The following is a 14,956-nucleotide window of genomic DNA, read 5'->3' as shown; positions in this document are numbered from 1 at the left end:
TCTCCGTGGTCTCTGTTAGGACGTTTATGTCCGTGTAAGGTGCGCGCCCTTGGCTGTCGTCGGTCACGGGGTTAACGCGTGGGCAGCCGGAACGTGAATCCTGCAGATATAGAAACCGTTTGGCTTATTATATAAAATCTCAGCGCGGTTCCTTCTACTTTTTCGCAGGGTTTCTTTTTTTCCAGATTTCTGGGTTTTTGCCCGAATTTCCAGGTATTTCAGTGCTTTTTGCCAGCGGCCCCTGCCGGACGGGGAAATATCCCTTCTTACCGGGGAACCTGCAGGATCTCACGTGTCGGAAATACAATGGCTGCATTATTTCCAGCCGACGTCGTCTGGGATCCTTTTGAGTCAGGGAGAGGAGGTCCGCGTTGTCACATCTTGTTAAATTTGAATAAGTTAACCTAAATCTGGATTTTCTTAAGAAAAACAAAGTTCCCCTGCGCTGTGCGACGGACCCTCCTTTCCCAAATACTTGGTGGAGCCGTCTTACCCTGCAACATTTTGCCCTAAAAGTAACGAAGAATGTATAATAATTTACAGTTTGGGGGCTGTTTGGGGGTCCGTTCTCCATGCTGGAAAAAGACTTGTTTTCCATGGAATCCACTAATTCATGCGCAGCGAGTTATCCAACCGTTTGGGCTTGAAAGGGACGGGAAGCTCTAAATATGATTTATATTTACTGTTAAAAATGACCATTTATGCCGTCCGGAATATTTGTCACCATCGCATATTAACGCCTAGATTGCAAGCTCTTCGAGCAGGCCCTTCTTTACCTCGGATCGTCATGTGATGCGCGATTTGTGTCCTCTTTACTCGTTGTACAGCGCTGTGGAATATGAGGGTGCTATAGAAATCAATAAATAATGTTTTTGTTTGCGGATTGCAGACTTTGAAACACTTTGTTCTTTATTTATTTTCTGAATAAAACCGATTACCGCGTACGGCGTCCTCTGCGCAGGTTGTCTCCGAACGCGCGGCCCCTCGGGCCGACTCCTCGCTACTTTATACCCCGCTTGATATAAAGAAGTCGCCGCGCGGGTTGGCTGCCATCCTCAGAGAAGCCGCTTCTTTCTATACTGCCCGCGGCCCACAATAAAACGTCGAAATGTTCCAGACAAAAGCGGCGAGCGTGTATTGTCTGGAAAGAAGCGAGCTGTCACAGCGCTGCCATCCTTACTCAATGAAGACACCAGAATTCCGTGTTATGAAAGGTGTCATTTTTTTTTATAAGAAAAGAAGTTCTCTATTGTGACTTTAATGTGTTCGATTCTAGAGCGTCAGTCATCATCAAATAAGAGAGAGGCTCTCGAGTGCCACCCATTATTCTCGGTGACTGGCGGCGCTGCGATATACTCCATACTGTCGTGTTTGGTGGCGGTCTCATCTTAAAGGGGTCCGCTGACAGCTTGCGTGATAAACGCAGCGTATTATTGTGACAGGCAGCGGGGCTGGTGCGATGCTTCGTGGCGTGGAGCATATGCTCCGGTTTCTCGCTCTCTAAGTCTCCGGGATGAACAGTCTACAATGTGACTTTTGTTAAGGCGCGGCGGTTGGGGGGTCCGTCCGGGTGGAGCGCGCCGGGGACCCTGCCGAGGTGAGCTCCCCAGGCCGTCTGGGGTCATCAGCCTCTGAATGGGGCTATTCTTTACTCCGCAGACCCTGCGAAGACGTGAAAACCTGTCTGTGCGTTCCGGACCATTCGCGAGTAAAGACCGAAGCCGCGATCGTTCTAGAATGATCCGATCGTTCGCGTTATATAGTATTATATAGTATTAGAGGGGAACCTCCAAACGCTGCGTTACATTTATTCAGAGTAAAGCGCGCCGGCCCCGCGGGTCAAAGGGATCGCAAAAGATCCCCGGATCTCAGATCAGATTTCCAGCTCGTTACACGACGTGGTCTGGGATTCTCTGCGCATGTTCATCCGCGTTATTTGTGCAGGTTACAGGCGAGGCAATGCGAGTGAGTTCTAAATGTCGTGTAGTCGGGCCGTAGTGAGCGACGCATCTCGCGTCTGACCTCTGTTTAGCTGTTTGCGCCCCATCCGCAACAGAAGGATGTCTTGAATCTGTAAGCCTTGTGTAGCGATGAAATTAGGTTATTCTGGGGCATGTTGGGTGTCTGACGGCACAAAGAGTCCTCATTCTGCGTCAACCACAATTTACAAGCGTCCTCGATCCAGGAAACCGAAACATACGGGGGGGAAAAAGGGGAAACTACATGAAAAATAAATATCACGCGAAGCTCCTGTAACATCTTGTCCTATTTTCGGATGTTTGGAGGGTGGGTGTGCGTTTAACGCACAAAATATAGAATTCCGATTTCGTTTTTGCTGATTTTCGTTCCGAATGCCCCCCCCCGGCGTATTTTAACAAAGTGCGCGTTTAACGTATTAAATTCTGCGATATCTGCGGGGTGACGGCTGCAGCTCGTTTACATGCAGCCATCGTTTATAGAACCCCAGATTGCTGATTGTGGTAAAGAATTACACGAGATTTCAGTTGTTCCGTGACAGGCGGATTAATTCGGATCCCAAAGCCTCGGGGTACCAATTACTAGATTTTTTTTGTTGTTGTTTTTATGATTTTTTTATTTATCTCACATGGATTTACATTTCTTTCAAAAAATTAATTATTAACGTGAAAATGTAATTAGTGCTTGCAAGCGCGCGGCGGCACGCGTTACCCGTTAACTAAAATATTATTTTACTACATTGGGTTTCTGGCAGCGGAGCTGACAATCTACTGCAGAACTAGGTTTCCAGAATCATTTTCTTTTTAAATATGTTTTCCATTGCTTCTTCCGAGTTTGCACAGCTGTTATTTTATGGTTTCCCTCCAAAAGGCTGCTTTTCCTTTCCCATAAGACTTTTGATGGGTTCTGGATTATCAGCAATTTTAAAAGGATAAAAAAGGGATATTGTTGGAGTTTTTGGGTTATACCGGGCGAGCGGCAGAACGATACCGTTTATTTGACTCATAAACTACAAAATGTAACATTCGGCACGGGAGTATTTATTACGTGGAGTTTACAAAAATAGTTTTCCCTTTTTTATTTTTGAGTTCATAGTAGTTTTTTGTTTTTTTTTTTTCTGGCTTTTTCCAAAATGGGTTTGCACTGAAAATCCAGATAAAGAGTTAAATTTAAATCCAAGTTAAAACATTGAGATTTTGTGAGGGTTCCAAGTGAGACGGACGCTAAATATTGTCGGGACCCTGCTCACCGAGCACAGGAAGTTGGTGTTAAACTCCGCAGGAAGTGAATCGCGCGCAGCAGAATGGCTTCCCCCCTATCCTGCATTAAAGATGGCGTTTGTAATTTTTCTGACTTGGCTTTTAGGCAGAATCTTGCAGATGTCATTGCTAATTGTTTAGAATGCTCCCTTTTTATTGGAGTGATTGATGCCGGATTTCCCCTTTGATGAATCCAGAGGGAAGATGTTTATCTGCATTGGGAACGCAGCGGCGTCGATGTTTTCAGGCAGCCGGTATCTGTTTGCCACATGCTGCCCCGGGAAGCCGTGCAAGTCTCTAGGACATAAGTATCTCGTGGCCTTTTGACTTCCGGCTGGTTTACAATTTGGCCCAAGAGGGCACTTTTCTGGAGCTCCAACAACTTTTCCACGAAGGACTTTAAATTAGAACCGTCTGTAACGCGAAGCGCGTGGAACACGTGACTTATTTCACTATTATGAAACATGGTGACAAGATGCACACGGCGCCTGCCTTCCGTACTGCGCACGCACACCGACCCAGCATGCCTCATAACCGGACCGGCTCACCCTCTGCGCGTTTATTAATTTAATCTCGTAATGAACCCGCAATATCCAATTATTCTACAGAAATAAAACCAAGGACAGCTTTATCATCAAAATGAAAAAAAGGGTTTTATTTCTTTTTAGGTTAAAGTCCAAAATCCAAGAAAAACGGCCAAAAAGTGCGGACTTATGTACTTTGCATGTAATTAATAATTGACCCATTAACGGCCAGTGCCGTTGTGTATAAGCAAAGCGGGGTTGGTGGCTGGGCGTGGGGCTTTTTGCCGTTTGTTTTGAGTCGCTTCACGTGTTTGAAAGCCCGGGTCACGTGTGGTTTGTTCATTGAAAGCGGTGAATGTTTTCCGTCTCATCCGTTCGCTCTCATTGGCGGTATCGGCTCTTGGTGAGACCTCCATGTAGCTGCGTTTAGTAAATCCCTGAGATGGTAAATGATCATAAAATCCAATGTTTTCCAAAATGCCGGCTCAGGATCACCGAGAGCTTCGTGAAGAAACTGCGCCGTTTCTTTAAGGGGAGAAATAGTTGTGTTTATGGTCAGAATTTGTCAAATCCGGCATTTTTGGTGCTCCCGTAATCGCTGTTATTTTCTCGTCCTCCGCTGAATGATTTCGGAAGATTATTTTTATGGCGACTGCTTCACTTTAACCTGTTTATTGAGGGAAGAAACTAAAATTTCACACCAGCTTTTCCCGGCGTCTATTAAATAACATTTTGTAACATTCCCAGATATATATATATATTTGTAACAGTTTCTATTTCCTGGCAGATAATGAGTTACTCTTTCCAAGAGATTTCTTAGTTAGAATCTTAACTTCCTGCTGTGCTGACGCTTCCTGTTTACAAAATGCTCAGAGAATGCAGCGCGTGTGACGGCAAACGTCTTCCCCCAAGTAAAACTCGCTAACGCTTTAAAAGTGTGATCTTATCGTGAAGAACCAAATGCGCAGAAGTTGTTGCTTCAAATCATTATTGTTACCTTTTAAACATTATTATTGTTGCTGTTGTTATTATAGTTGCTATAATGTAGCAACGGATAAACAGGATACAACAAGCAGCGCATCACAGACACTTTGAGCAGGGAGGGCTCTGCTCACAGGAGCTTACAATCTAGAAGCCATAGTGTCTATTATAATGTGATACGCGGTGCTGGGAAGTCGCTTCATATTCAGCGTGTTTTTTTAGTTAAACGGCAGAGAATTTCATGCTGATTTATGGGAACTGATGGTTACTTTGTATCATTTACTTGCTCTAAAATTCTCCTTATTTGTGATGTTTTATGGTCTCCTGCCCCGGGGAAGGCTGTGTGATAAACCAGGCGCGGGCTTTAACTGGTTAACGCAGCGCTTGTGCTGTTTGCTGTATATATTTGGCTTTCTACCTTCTGGTTTACACAGAGGTTTGGTGAAATCAGACACCTTGTGCTTTTAAAAACACACCTTTTTTTATTGCAAAGAAGGCAACATTTTTCTCAAATTAAACAATCAAACAAATCCTAAAAATATAGGACCCGGATTTGTACGATTTCATGAAATGAAATCTTTGGTTAGGTCTTTGGGTTCTGGGATAGTTTGCACGCTCTCTGCCACCGTTCTGTTATTTGGCACAGCCGCGTCTAATGTTTCAGGACGATAGACAATTATTTGGAGTTATTGATCACCAATAACAAGGAATTTTCTGATTAAAGCTTTTTTCATGTACTTTTTTTGTGAATTTTACCTTTTTCTTGTAAAGCTTTGATCAGAGCTGGAGATCCCCATTTAGACCGATAAAGGCTGTTCTCGGGGGGGGGGGGGGGGGGATTTGCTAATTAAAAGAACAAAAAAAAAAAGGGCCTTAGCCTTGTGTTGGGGGAGGAAAAATAAACAACGTGTTAATGGGTGATTTACCTCCTTGTTGTCTCAGCCAGCGCCCCGGACTCCGCAGTTTATACAGCTGGGAAATTGTGAAATTTATGGGAAAAGCAGCAGAACGACCGACTTTAACCCAAACACAGAATCTCAAAGGATCCCGCTGCGTGCAGAGAGGGCGAGCGCCTCGGGATGCCTCCGGTCTCGCCTACTCAGCACGCGCAGCTCTCCGGGCCCTCGGGGAAGGGCCGCTCTGCCGTTCAGTCTTCAGGGGCGAGCCGCTGCTTCGGGGTTAGCGCCGGCTCCGGTTTCCCCGAAACACTGCATGTCTCCAAATCAGAAGCCCCCTTATGGCCCTTCTCTGTGTCCTAAAACTGTACTGGTGGCTCTTAACTTTTAGTGGTACTCCCTACCCACCTGTGCTATCGGCCCCATCCGGCCCCCGTCTAGTCGCCGTTTCTCCTGCTGTAAAGACTTCGTTGGTGTCGTATGTCTATCCCATGCATGTTTGAATCCCCTTGTTGTATCAGCATAAACCACTTGTGCTGGTACGCCATACATCTTATCTACTACCTCTCTCTAAAGTAAAACTTAAGGAAGTTACATCTAAGCCCCTGACCTTTCAGTTTTGGACACCGGGCAGCGTGGCCTGATGAGGGTTTCCGCGCCATTACTGTGTGGGCCGTGTGAGAACGATCGCTTACACATTATTCAGGTAGCCTCTGCCTGTTTGAGTCGAGCCCTGGACCCCGTGGTTCCTGCCGTGTGCCTCGTGGGGGCCGAGATCCCCCCCCCCCCCCGAACACCGTCATTCAGAAACCGCGTGAAAAAAATAGAAAAGCCTTCCCTTTCAGCGCCGGTTCACCTTTTAATTCCGATGCCTTCGTTCGCAGATAATTGCGCGGGAGCCGGGGCGGCGGATTAAAAAACTCGCACAATAGGCAGGGATTTATAGTTGGTTATGAGCCCCGAGGTTTAACCTGCGCAGAAACGTGTTTTTGTTTTAATTCCTCGTCGCCTAATTTCGCTCGCAATTTCCCTTTTTCATGTCACGGAGCAATTGGCCTCTTTAATTGGAAAATCATTTTCGACCAAACGGTAATTATAGCGTTTCTGAGATTCGCTCCTTTCCGTTACTTTTAGGTTTACGCGAATTGGTGCGATTTCCCCCGAACCTGAGCCTTTGGGGGCATTTATTATTATTATTATTTATCATTATTATTATTGTTTTATATAGCGTCATCATATTCCGTAGCGCTGTACAATGGGTAGACAGGACATAACAAGTAGTATATAACATAACAAATTGACTAACAGAGACAACAGGTGAGGAGGGTCCTGCGCACAGGATCTTACAATCTAGAGGGATTAAGCAGGCATGTCCTGGGGGGGGTTGGTGCATTGATGGCTGGGGCTATTAATGTAATCGTTCATTACTTGCGGGATGTGTCAGTGTCTTCTTACCCTACCGCCAACCCTATGCCCCCTGACATTCATCTGTGATCTGCCCCCCTGATGTATCTGCGCATGACGTTATTATATATTGTACTTCATTTCAGAAAGGTTTTAAGAGTGGTGCAATCACCATAACGACCAAGGAGTGTTTCGATTGGCTGCGCCGCCTTTATCACTTTGCGCTGGAATGATATTTTACCTCAGTTTTGTCCTAAAATGTGGGGGTCACAGTTGGCCTCTAAGGGATGTGGGTGAGAATATAATGACTGGGGTAGTAGCGGCAGGTTGGGGGGTACCGGGGGAGGCTTGTTCTCCCCGTCTCCCCTTCTTTCTCGCATCCCGGACGCCCGCACGCTGATATCTTTAAGCTCCTCTCTTTAAATGGTTAACCGATGCTCCGCTTCGCTTTGGAGCCCGGGAGAACCAGTTTGTGGATCTCTGGCTGATCACGTGATATTAGGATCCAGTGGATTCCATGCAGGGAGGGATCCTGCTGATAACGGCCCACGTGGCCCTGGAGAGCGTCACAGAGCTGGCGTGATGATCTCTCGAGGAGGCGACCTGTCCCTTAAGTGTCTCCTTTTATTCTCTAACGGAACAAAAGGCTCTGCCGGCTCTCTGCGGCCCCCGAAATCGCTGCTGTCACTCACGCGCTCTCCGCGAGAGACCTTAATACCCCGATGGAGCCGATACTCGGAGCGTGTCACGGAAAATCGATACGGCTCATCTCCTCTCCCGCGCTCTTCGCTAACAGCGTGGCGCTGCCACAAGGTGCGTTCATTTGCCACGTCGTGCTTTCATTATAGACGGCTCCTTTTCTTCGCTCGAGTATCACGGCTCCTGCTTTAGCGAGTTTAACCCTTGCTAACCTTATTGATCCCCGGATATCTCTTCATTGAGTTCCCCGTTACCAAGAGTGTTTAATAAATACCCGCTTGATTAGATGCGTCTTCCATGGTTCGTGGGCTCTGTGAAACGCGGTCACATTGTCCTTCCTATCGCGCATGCACGTGGAAACACTACGTGTGCTTAAAAAAAACAATTTTTAACCAATCTTACACTTGCATTTATAGTTATTTTTGTAATCTTTTACATTCTTTTCCAAACCCTCATCCGGTGGTTTCTCCAAAGCCTGTACCGTGTTTGATACAAGCGGCTGTGTGTTTAGCGAATTCCGTATCTTTACTGCCCTTACTGTATTCTTCCGCGGTCACCTGAGCTATAAGTCCGGTTCCGTCCGCCGTGGCCGCCGCCGTCTACGTGTTTCAGAGCGGTTCCGTTTGGTATCTCGCGCACGTCGGCACCTCTTCCGTAGGGAATACAACCCCGCGGCCCGGCGATCGCTTGTACCGACAGAACGTAGACCTGAAACCCCCCCTATATCTGGCCGAGGATTTTATCCCCGTAGAATGTTTAATTTTTAAGGCGCGGCCTGGTTTGTTCGCCTGGTTGAGCGGCGCAGGTATCGGCCGTATTAAAAGTAAATAACATTTCCCAGATGACGGCCTCCGGCGGATGATGTTTTATAGGTGAAATTTCTCGTTTCGGGAGCCAAAAAAGAACGAGCCATTAGTTGATTATACTTCTAACCAGCGAGACGCGTTCCATCGCTACCTGCCTGGCCATTGTGTTGGCGGCCGCCGCGTTGCGGTGGTATTTGGACGCCTTCCTGCTCGCTGCCAGCGCACACACACACAAAAAAAAAAAAGCCATTTTTGTCACAATGGCCCCTAACGACACAATGACGGCATTAAGGATTTATGTGGAGGTTTCATTATTTTCTCCTCTTTTGTTCCTTGCAGGATGTCTTCCAAGCGGCCAGCCTCTCCGTATGGAGAAGCAGATGGAGAGGTAGCCATGGTGACAAGCCGACAGAAAATGGAAGAAGGGGAGAGCGACGGACTGCCAGCGTTCCACCTTCCGCTGCACGTCAATTTCCCCAACAAACCCCATTCCGAGGAGTTTCAGGCCGTCTCTCTACTGACGCAAGAAGCGTGCGAGCGCAGAAGTCCTTCGTATCCGCACCACAGCATGGTAGGCACTCGGCACTCGGCGCTTCCGACGCCCGCTCCTCCCGCAGATATTGTTATTGCCTTCGTTTCTAATATTTATTTGCTTTCGCGTAGCGCCCGTTACCTTCTTCTCAGCCCGGTTTTGTCCCCGGTTGATCGAGACGAAGCAAAAAGATTAAGAGCAAAACTCAAAAGCCGAACGAAAAGTTTGATGAGTTTAGAGAAACGTAGAAAATCCGAGAGATTTCCTCTCCGGGGCTTCAGAAATAAATCACCCCGATCTCCGCGGTCAGCCTCGCTCGTCAGGGGAAATCCGCAGCCCTTCTCACACACGGTGTGAAATGTGGGGCGGTCGCTATGGAAACGTTTACCTGGTTTCCACGGTCACTTCTTCAAAGTCAAAGTGCGCCCCGGTTTATAAATTTGGCGAATAGTTTTTAAAAAACTTCTATAACTTTTTTTGTTTTTAGTTCCAGAAAATCAGCTTCGCTACAAATAGTTTCAAATGATTTTAATTCTGGCGGAAAGTTCTAAAAGTGAGTCTTATTGCCTTAGCAACCAGTGGATTGTTTCAATCAGATCATTGGTTGCTATGGGAATAAGATTTGGGCCGAAGTCACTTTTTATAGACAAATCCTGTGAAGTCTTTGTCGTTTCGCCAAAAACCATCAACCGCATCCCCCCTAAAACCCCCGAACTTATACGCGTCCCACCGTGCTCCCCGACGCGTGGCTCTTGTACTCGCACCCCCGGCCGGTAAAGCGAGGGGCCCCGCTTGCCGTGCGCGGCCCTGCTTGCCGTGCGCGGCCCTGCTTGCCGTGCGCGGCCCTGCTTGCCGTGCGCGGCCCTGCTTGCCGTGCGTGGCCCTGCTTGCCGTGTGCGGCCCCGGGCATTGTCAGTAAACGTGTGATTACCGTCCAGGGATGTGGAACGCGGTGATTTTTCGTCAGCGTGGCCGATAGATTTGCGGGGATTGGGTTAAGTCCGGCTTACGCGCCATATGTGCGATGTGGCAGCGCGGATTGCCGTTCGGCCGCGTAATTCCCTGCATGGGATTTCACGCGTTTTATCCTCGGCGAGGTTTCAGCGAGCGATAGGCGCTCTTATCCGGAACACAGCGCCGCTCGCGATGCGCTTGGATTTCAGCTGTCATGGCCGGTTACGTTGTGTCACACGGAGATTATTATATGCTTTACAGGGCGGCCTGACTCGCTACATGATGGAATAACACGTGTAACGCTTACATCCCTGCACATCAGCTCCTGTCGGCCCCCGCGCAGTCGCCCGTCTCTCCTGCTGTAACGACTCAAACCTTAATCAGCCGTTGGTCTCGTCTTAGATTCAGGAGCCGTATGTCTATCCCATGCGCGTTTAATCCCCTCGCTGTATTACCCTCTACCACCTCTGCTGGGAGGCTGTTCTACTTGTCTACCACATTTTATGTAAAGAGCACTGCAAGTTGTCAGTTCGCTGTTTCATATATGCCAACTGTCTTGGATTTCCCAAAAACTTAAAATCCCAAGGGTTTGACTGATATCTGTAGAATTTAGGAGAGATTTGGGGCAGAACCCGGTCTATGTAATGTACTTTTTCGGTAGTGATTTTCTGGCGTTACCTGCTCGTTGGAGGATCCGTTGCGCAGGTGAGACCCAGTCCTGCCCGCTGGGGACGTCATCGCTGTCTCTCTGGAAGGAGTTTGGCTTTAAATCTCCCCGCCGTTACGTTACGTGTTCGCTGTCCCGGCCGCTCTCGCTGAGTTCCCCGCGCAGGACCGCGGACAGCCCGCTGATTGCCGTTTTTCTGCGTTTTCCCTGATATTTAGCGCTCGGCCTGCGGTTGTCTCCGATCGTCTTTACATCGCGGCCGCTGGGGCTGTAACCAAATGACTGCATTATGAAGTAACTGTTACTTTCTTACAAAGACAGCAAGGACCTGACGTCTTCCCGGACTCTTATTCTCCTCCGCTGGCGGCCCGCGGCCCGGGGGTCTTCAAAGGCCGCTTGTGTTTAGGATTTAGTTTATGCCGTCGCAGGACACGGAGCTCGGCGACACAATGGCGACAAATGACGTTCGGACATTCAAACCGTTGCCAGCTTCCACCTTAAGGGGTTAATTTCAGGAAGAAGAAGAGGCTTCACAGCGGGCTTAACACTTTACATGCCAGAGACGGGGTCCTCGTTTCAAAAGAAAAGACTGAGATCTCATTTCATTCGTTTTCATTCTGTTGCCGTAAAGCGTTGTTGAAATCCACGTCGCTGGCGGTTAGATAAAGCGAGTATCGAGTATCAAGCGGCGGGATTTTACTTTGCGTTTTCCTGACGTCTCTCCGAGTAAAGGAGCCGCCGCGGAGCGCCCCGATGCCTCAGCGAGACCCCCTGGCTGCGTCGGCTGCGACTGCTTTATTCATTTTGCGGGGCTCGGGGCTGCTTTGCGTGACGCGATCCGATGTGAAATGTCGGCGAGGCGGGAGATAAATGCGACGCGACGCTCGGGAATTCTGACATATTGCTGCTAAATCAAGCTGACCGGCGATTATTCCCGAAGCGCTCGGCAGACAAACGGCTCTTTCCGGTTCTCGGTGGGATTCGCTAAAAGTGTTTCGCTGGATTCCATCTCTTAATTCGTGTCCCGGGGCTCGCGCCATTACCGCTCTGCCTGACCCCATGCGGGGCAAATCGGGGAAAAGCACTTCTTGTCTTTCACTGGTGAATATTTCCCGCAGCGGCGGCCCCGGATGACGTGACGGAAAGCGGGCTTTTTAGCCCCGTAAATCCTCGCCTTCAAATAGCGCAAGTTATTAGGATCGCTAATTCCCCGGCAAATGCCGAAAGGGCCCGTTATCCGTCTCTGGCGGTACGTCGCGCGTCTCTCCACGCGGAAGAGGTTCGGGATAATCTCTGAACGGAGCCCGCGAAAGCTTTGAAAACGATGAGACCCGGAGCGAGAGAGCGAGAGAGCGAGAGAGGGAGAGAGCGAGAGAGGGAGAGAGCGAGAGAGGGGGGAGAGAGCGAGAGAGGGGGAGAGAGCGAGAGAGGGGGAGAGAGCGAGAGAGGGGGAGAGAGCGCGAGAGGGAGAGAGCGCGAGAGGGAGAGAGCGAGAGAGGGAGAGAGCGAGAGATGGAGAGAGCGAGAGAGGGAGAGAGAGCGCTAAGTCTCGGGAAACATGAAACGTCGCTCTGTTCTCCCGCACCGTCGAGTCAAACGGCAGATTGAGAATCTCCAAGCCGATATGGAGCGGGGATCAATGGATTATCCGAGGGCTAAACGTCTTCTCCTGGGGAAGGTGGGGGGCTCGGGGGTCCCGGCGCCGCGTGTTAGATGCTAATGCGTGCGCGGCGGTCTGACTGGCGAGAGATTTACGCGAGAGAAGTCGGGGAGCTGTCACGGCAATTGTATGAAGTGATACACGGTAGGAGCGGGGCGAGCGTGTCCCCGGAGAGCCGCGGTTTAGGGCCGCTCTGAGCGCAGATTAGCGCGTTATCTGTCACAGTGAATTACGGCGGCGGCTCTCGCTGTTAAGCAGCGCTGACCTCGTCATCTGCCTGGAGGAGCCGCCGTATTTAAGACTCTCTTCCTCGTTCTTTCTCTTCCGCTTGCGTTGTTTATTTATTCATTTATATGCAAATATTCAAGCGCACCGGCGGGGGTCCGTCTTTTAACCCTTAAGAGGTCTGGCGCGTGCTTCTGTCTGTCCCGAGCCGCGTCGCGAGATCATTTGAAATATTTTTTTACTTGTAGATACTTAAAGATTTCTCGGTCTGTCTGACGGCTCCACCGTTCTATAAATAATTGATATTAATATCTCTTATATTCACCTGCCACCCCTTAGCGCAGCGCATGCGCGGGTCGTCTTACTCTCCGCCGGACGCTTTTTGGTCCCGTATGATGGGGAATCCCGGGCTTTGAAGCAAATTTCACCCCCAGCGCTGTATACAGTAATATAACCCCCGGCGCTGTATACAGTAATAACCCCCCCAGCGCTGTATACAGTAATATAACCCCCAGCGCTGTATACAGTAATATAACCCCCAGTGCTGTATACAGTAATATAACCCCCGGCGCTGTATACAGTAATAACCCCCCCAGCGCTGTATACAGTAATATAACCCCCAGCGCTGTATACAGTAATATAACCCCCAGCGCTGTATACAGTAATATAACCCCCAGTGCTGTATACAGTAATATAACCCCCAGCGCTGTATACAGTAATATAACCCCCAGCGCTGTATACAGTAATATAACCCCCAGCGCTGTATACAGTAATATAACCCCCCAGCGTGGTATACAGTAATATAACCCCCCAGCGCTGTATACAGTAATATAACCCCCGGAGCTGTATACAGTAATATAACCCCCCAGCGCTGTATACAGTAATATAACCCCCCAGCGCTGTATACAGTAATATAACCCCCAGCACTGTATACAGTAATATAACCCCCCAGCGCTGTATACAGTAATATAACCCCCCAGCGCTGTATACAGTAATATAACCCCCCAGCGCTGTATACAGTAATATAACCCCCAGCGCTGTATACAGTAATATAACCCCCCAGCGCTGTATACAGTAATATAACCCCCAGCGCTGTATACAGTAATATAACCCCCCAGCGCTGTATACAGTAATATAACCCCAGCGCTGTATACAGTAATATAACCCCCAGCGCTGTATACAGTAATATAACCCCAGCGCTGTATACAGTAATATAACCCCCAGCACTGTATACAGTAATATAGCCCCCAGCGCTGTATACAGTAATATAACCCCCCAGCGCTGTATACAGTAATATAACCCCCCAGCGCTGTATACAGTAATATAGCCCCCAGCGCTGTATACAGTAATATAACCCCCCAGCGCTGTATACAGTAATATAGCCCCCAGCGCTGTATACAGTAATGTAGCCCCCAGCGCTGTATACAGTAATATAACCCCCCCAGCACTGTATACAGTAATATATCCCCCCCTGCACTGTATATAGTAATAACCCCCCCCCGCACTGTATACAGTAATAACCCCCCCGCACTGTATACAGTAATATTACCCCCCGGCGCTGTATACAGTAATATAACCCCCCCCCGCACTGTATATAGTAAAATCTCTGCGGGAAATAGCGCGTCACACGAAACCTGCAAATACTTTCAAACAGAAAATGACCCGATGTTATAATTGCTGCTTTGAACCGATCCAAGTAACAACACCGATAACCAAAACGCTGCAGATGAAATCTTTAAACCGCGCAGGAGCGTCAGAAGCCGTCACTCGGCCCCAGTATGTGACTCGTAACGTTACATAGTAATGTGTGTTTTACTGTTATACAGCGCTGCGGAATATGCTGGTGCTATATCTATGAATAAAGCGTCCGGGAATGGCATCTCGTAGACGGGTCGCGGGGCAGATCTTGGTTTAGAGGTTTCTTCTGCCGATGTTAGGAGGCTTCGTTTACCAAATTAATACATTTGTTATGTAAGGAAACATAAAATAGTGGGTTATTTGGTGTAAATACCCCCAAAATGTTAGTTTCCAGAATCCATGGTTATGAAGTGGCCCTCGAGATGGCAAATCGGTGAGACCTGCGGGACCCAAACATATTGGGACTGTCCGATGGGCGAATATATTGTAACTTCTATACATGTGGGATTCGTTGCCTGCGCGTGGAACGTTCGTTAAGCTCCTTACATTGTAACGAGACGGAGTCTGAGAGGAGACTTCATTTTCTCAGCTGACGGGTAACTCGCTGCCGCGCGGCTTCTCTGTGTTATGAGCTTCTAAGTGTCTCCATAGGAGCTTTTTAATGATTTTGCTCTGTTTGATGTTAATGAATGGGCTACCGGACTCCCGATACGTTTGCCGCACGGTACCTGCTT

General features: G+C 48.6%; 1 protein-coding gene across 2 annotated transcripts in view; it reads left to right on the top strand.

The window, feature by feature from the left end:
- The first annotated feature begins 26 nt into the window (after window positions 1–26).
- Window positions 27–14,956, top strand: part of LOC149273387 (transcription factor SOX-5-like) — a 74,621-nt gene continuing 59,691 nt past the window's right edge. The window contains exons 1-2 of one of the 2 annotated variants that reach the window (XM_089506392.1): window positions 27–34; window positions 8,886–9,117. In XM_089506392.1, the coding sequence (XP_089362518.1) occupies window positions 27–34; window positions 8,886–9,117 (240 nt within the window). Of the gene's footprint in view, window positions 35–8,885; window positions 9,118–14,956 lie in introns of those variants that run through there. The other variant, XM_089506393.1, reaches the window with a different exon arrangement.

This window comes from Sceloporus occidentalis, unplaced genomic scaffold (assembly GCF_023333645.1).
Source record: "Sceloporus occidentalis isolate IW3139 unplaced genomic scaffold, rSceOcc1.0.p SCAF_382, whole genome shotgun sequence".
In the NCBI taxonomy this organism is placed as follows: Eukaryota; Metazoa; Chordata; class Lepidosauria; order Squamata; family Phrynosomatidae; genus Sceloporus; species Sceloporus occidentalis.
The sequence above is the reverse complement of the archived record's forward strand: the minus strand, read 5'-3'. Positions and strand labels throughout refer to the sequence as shown.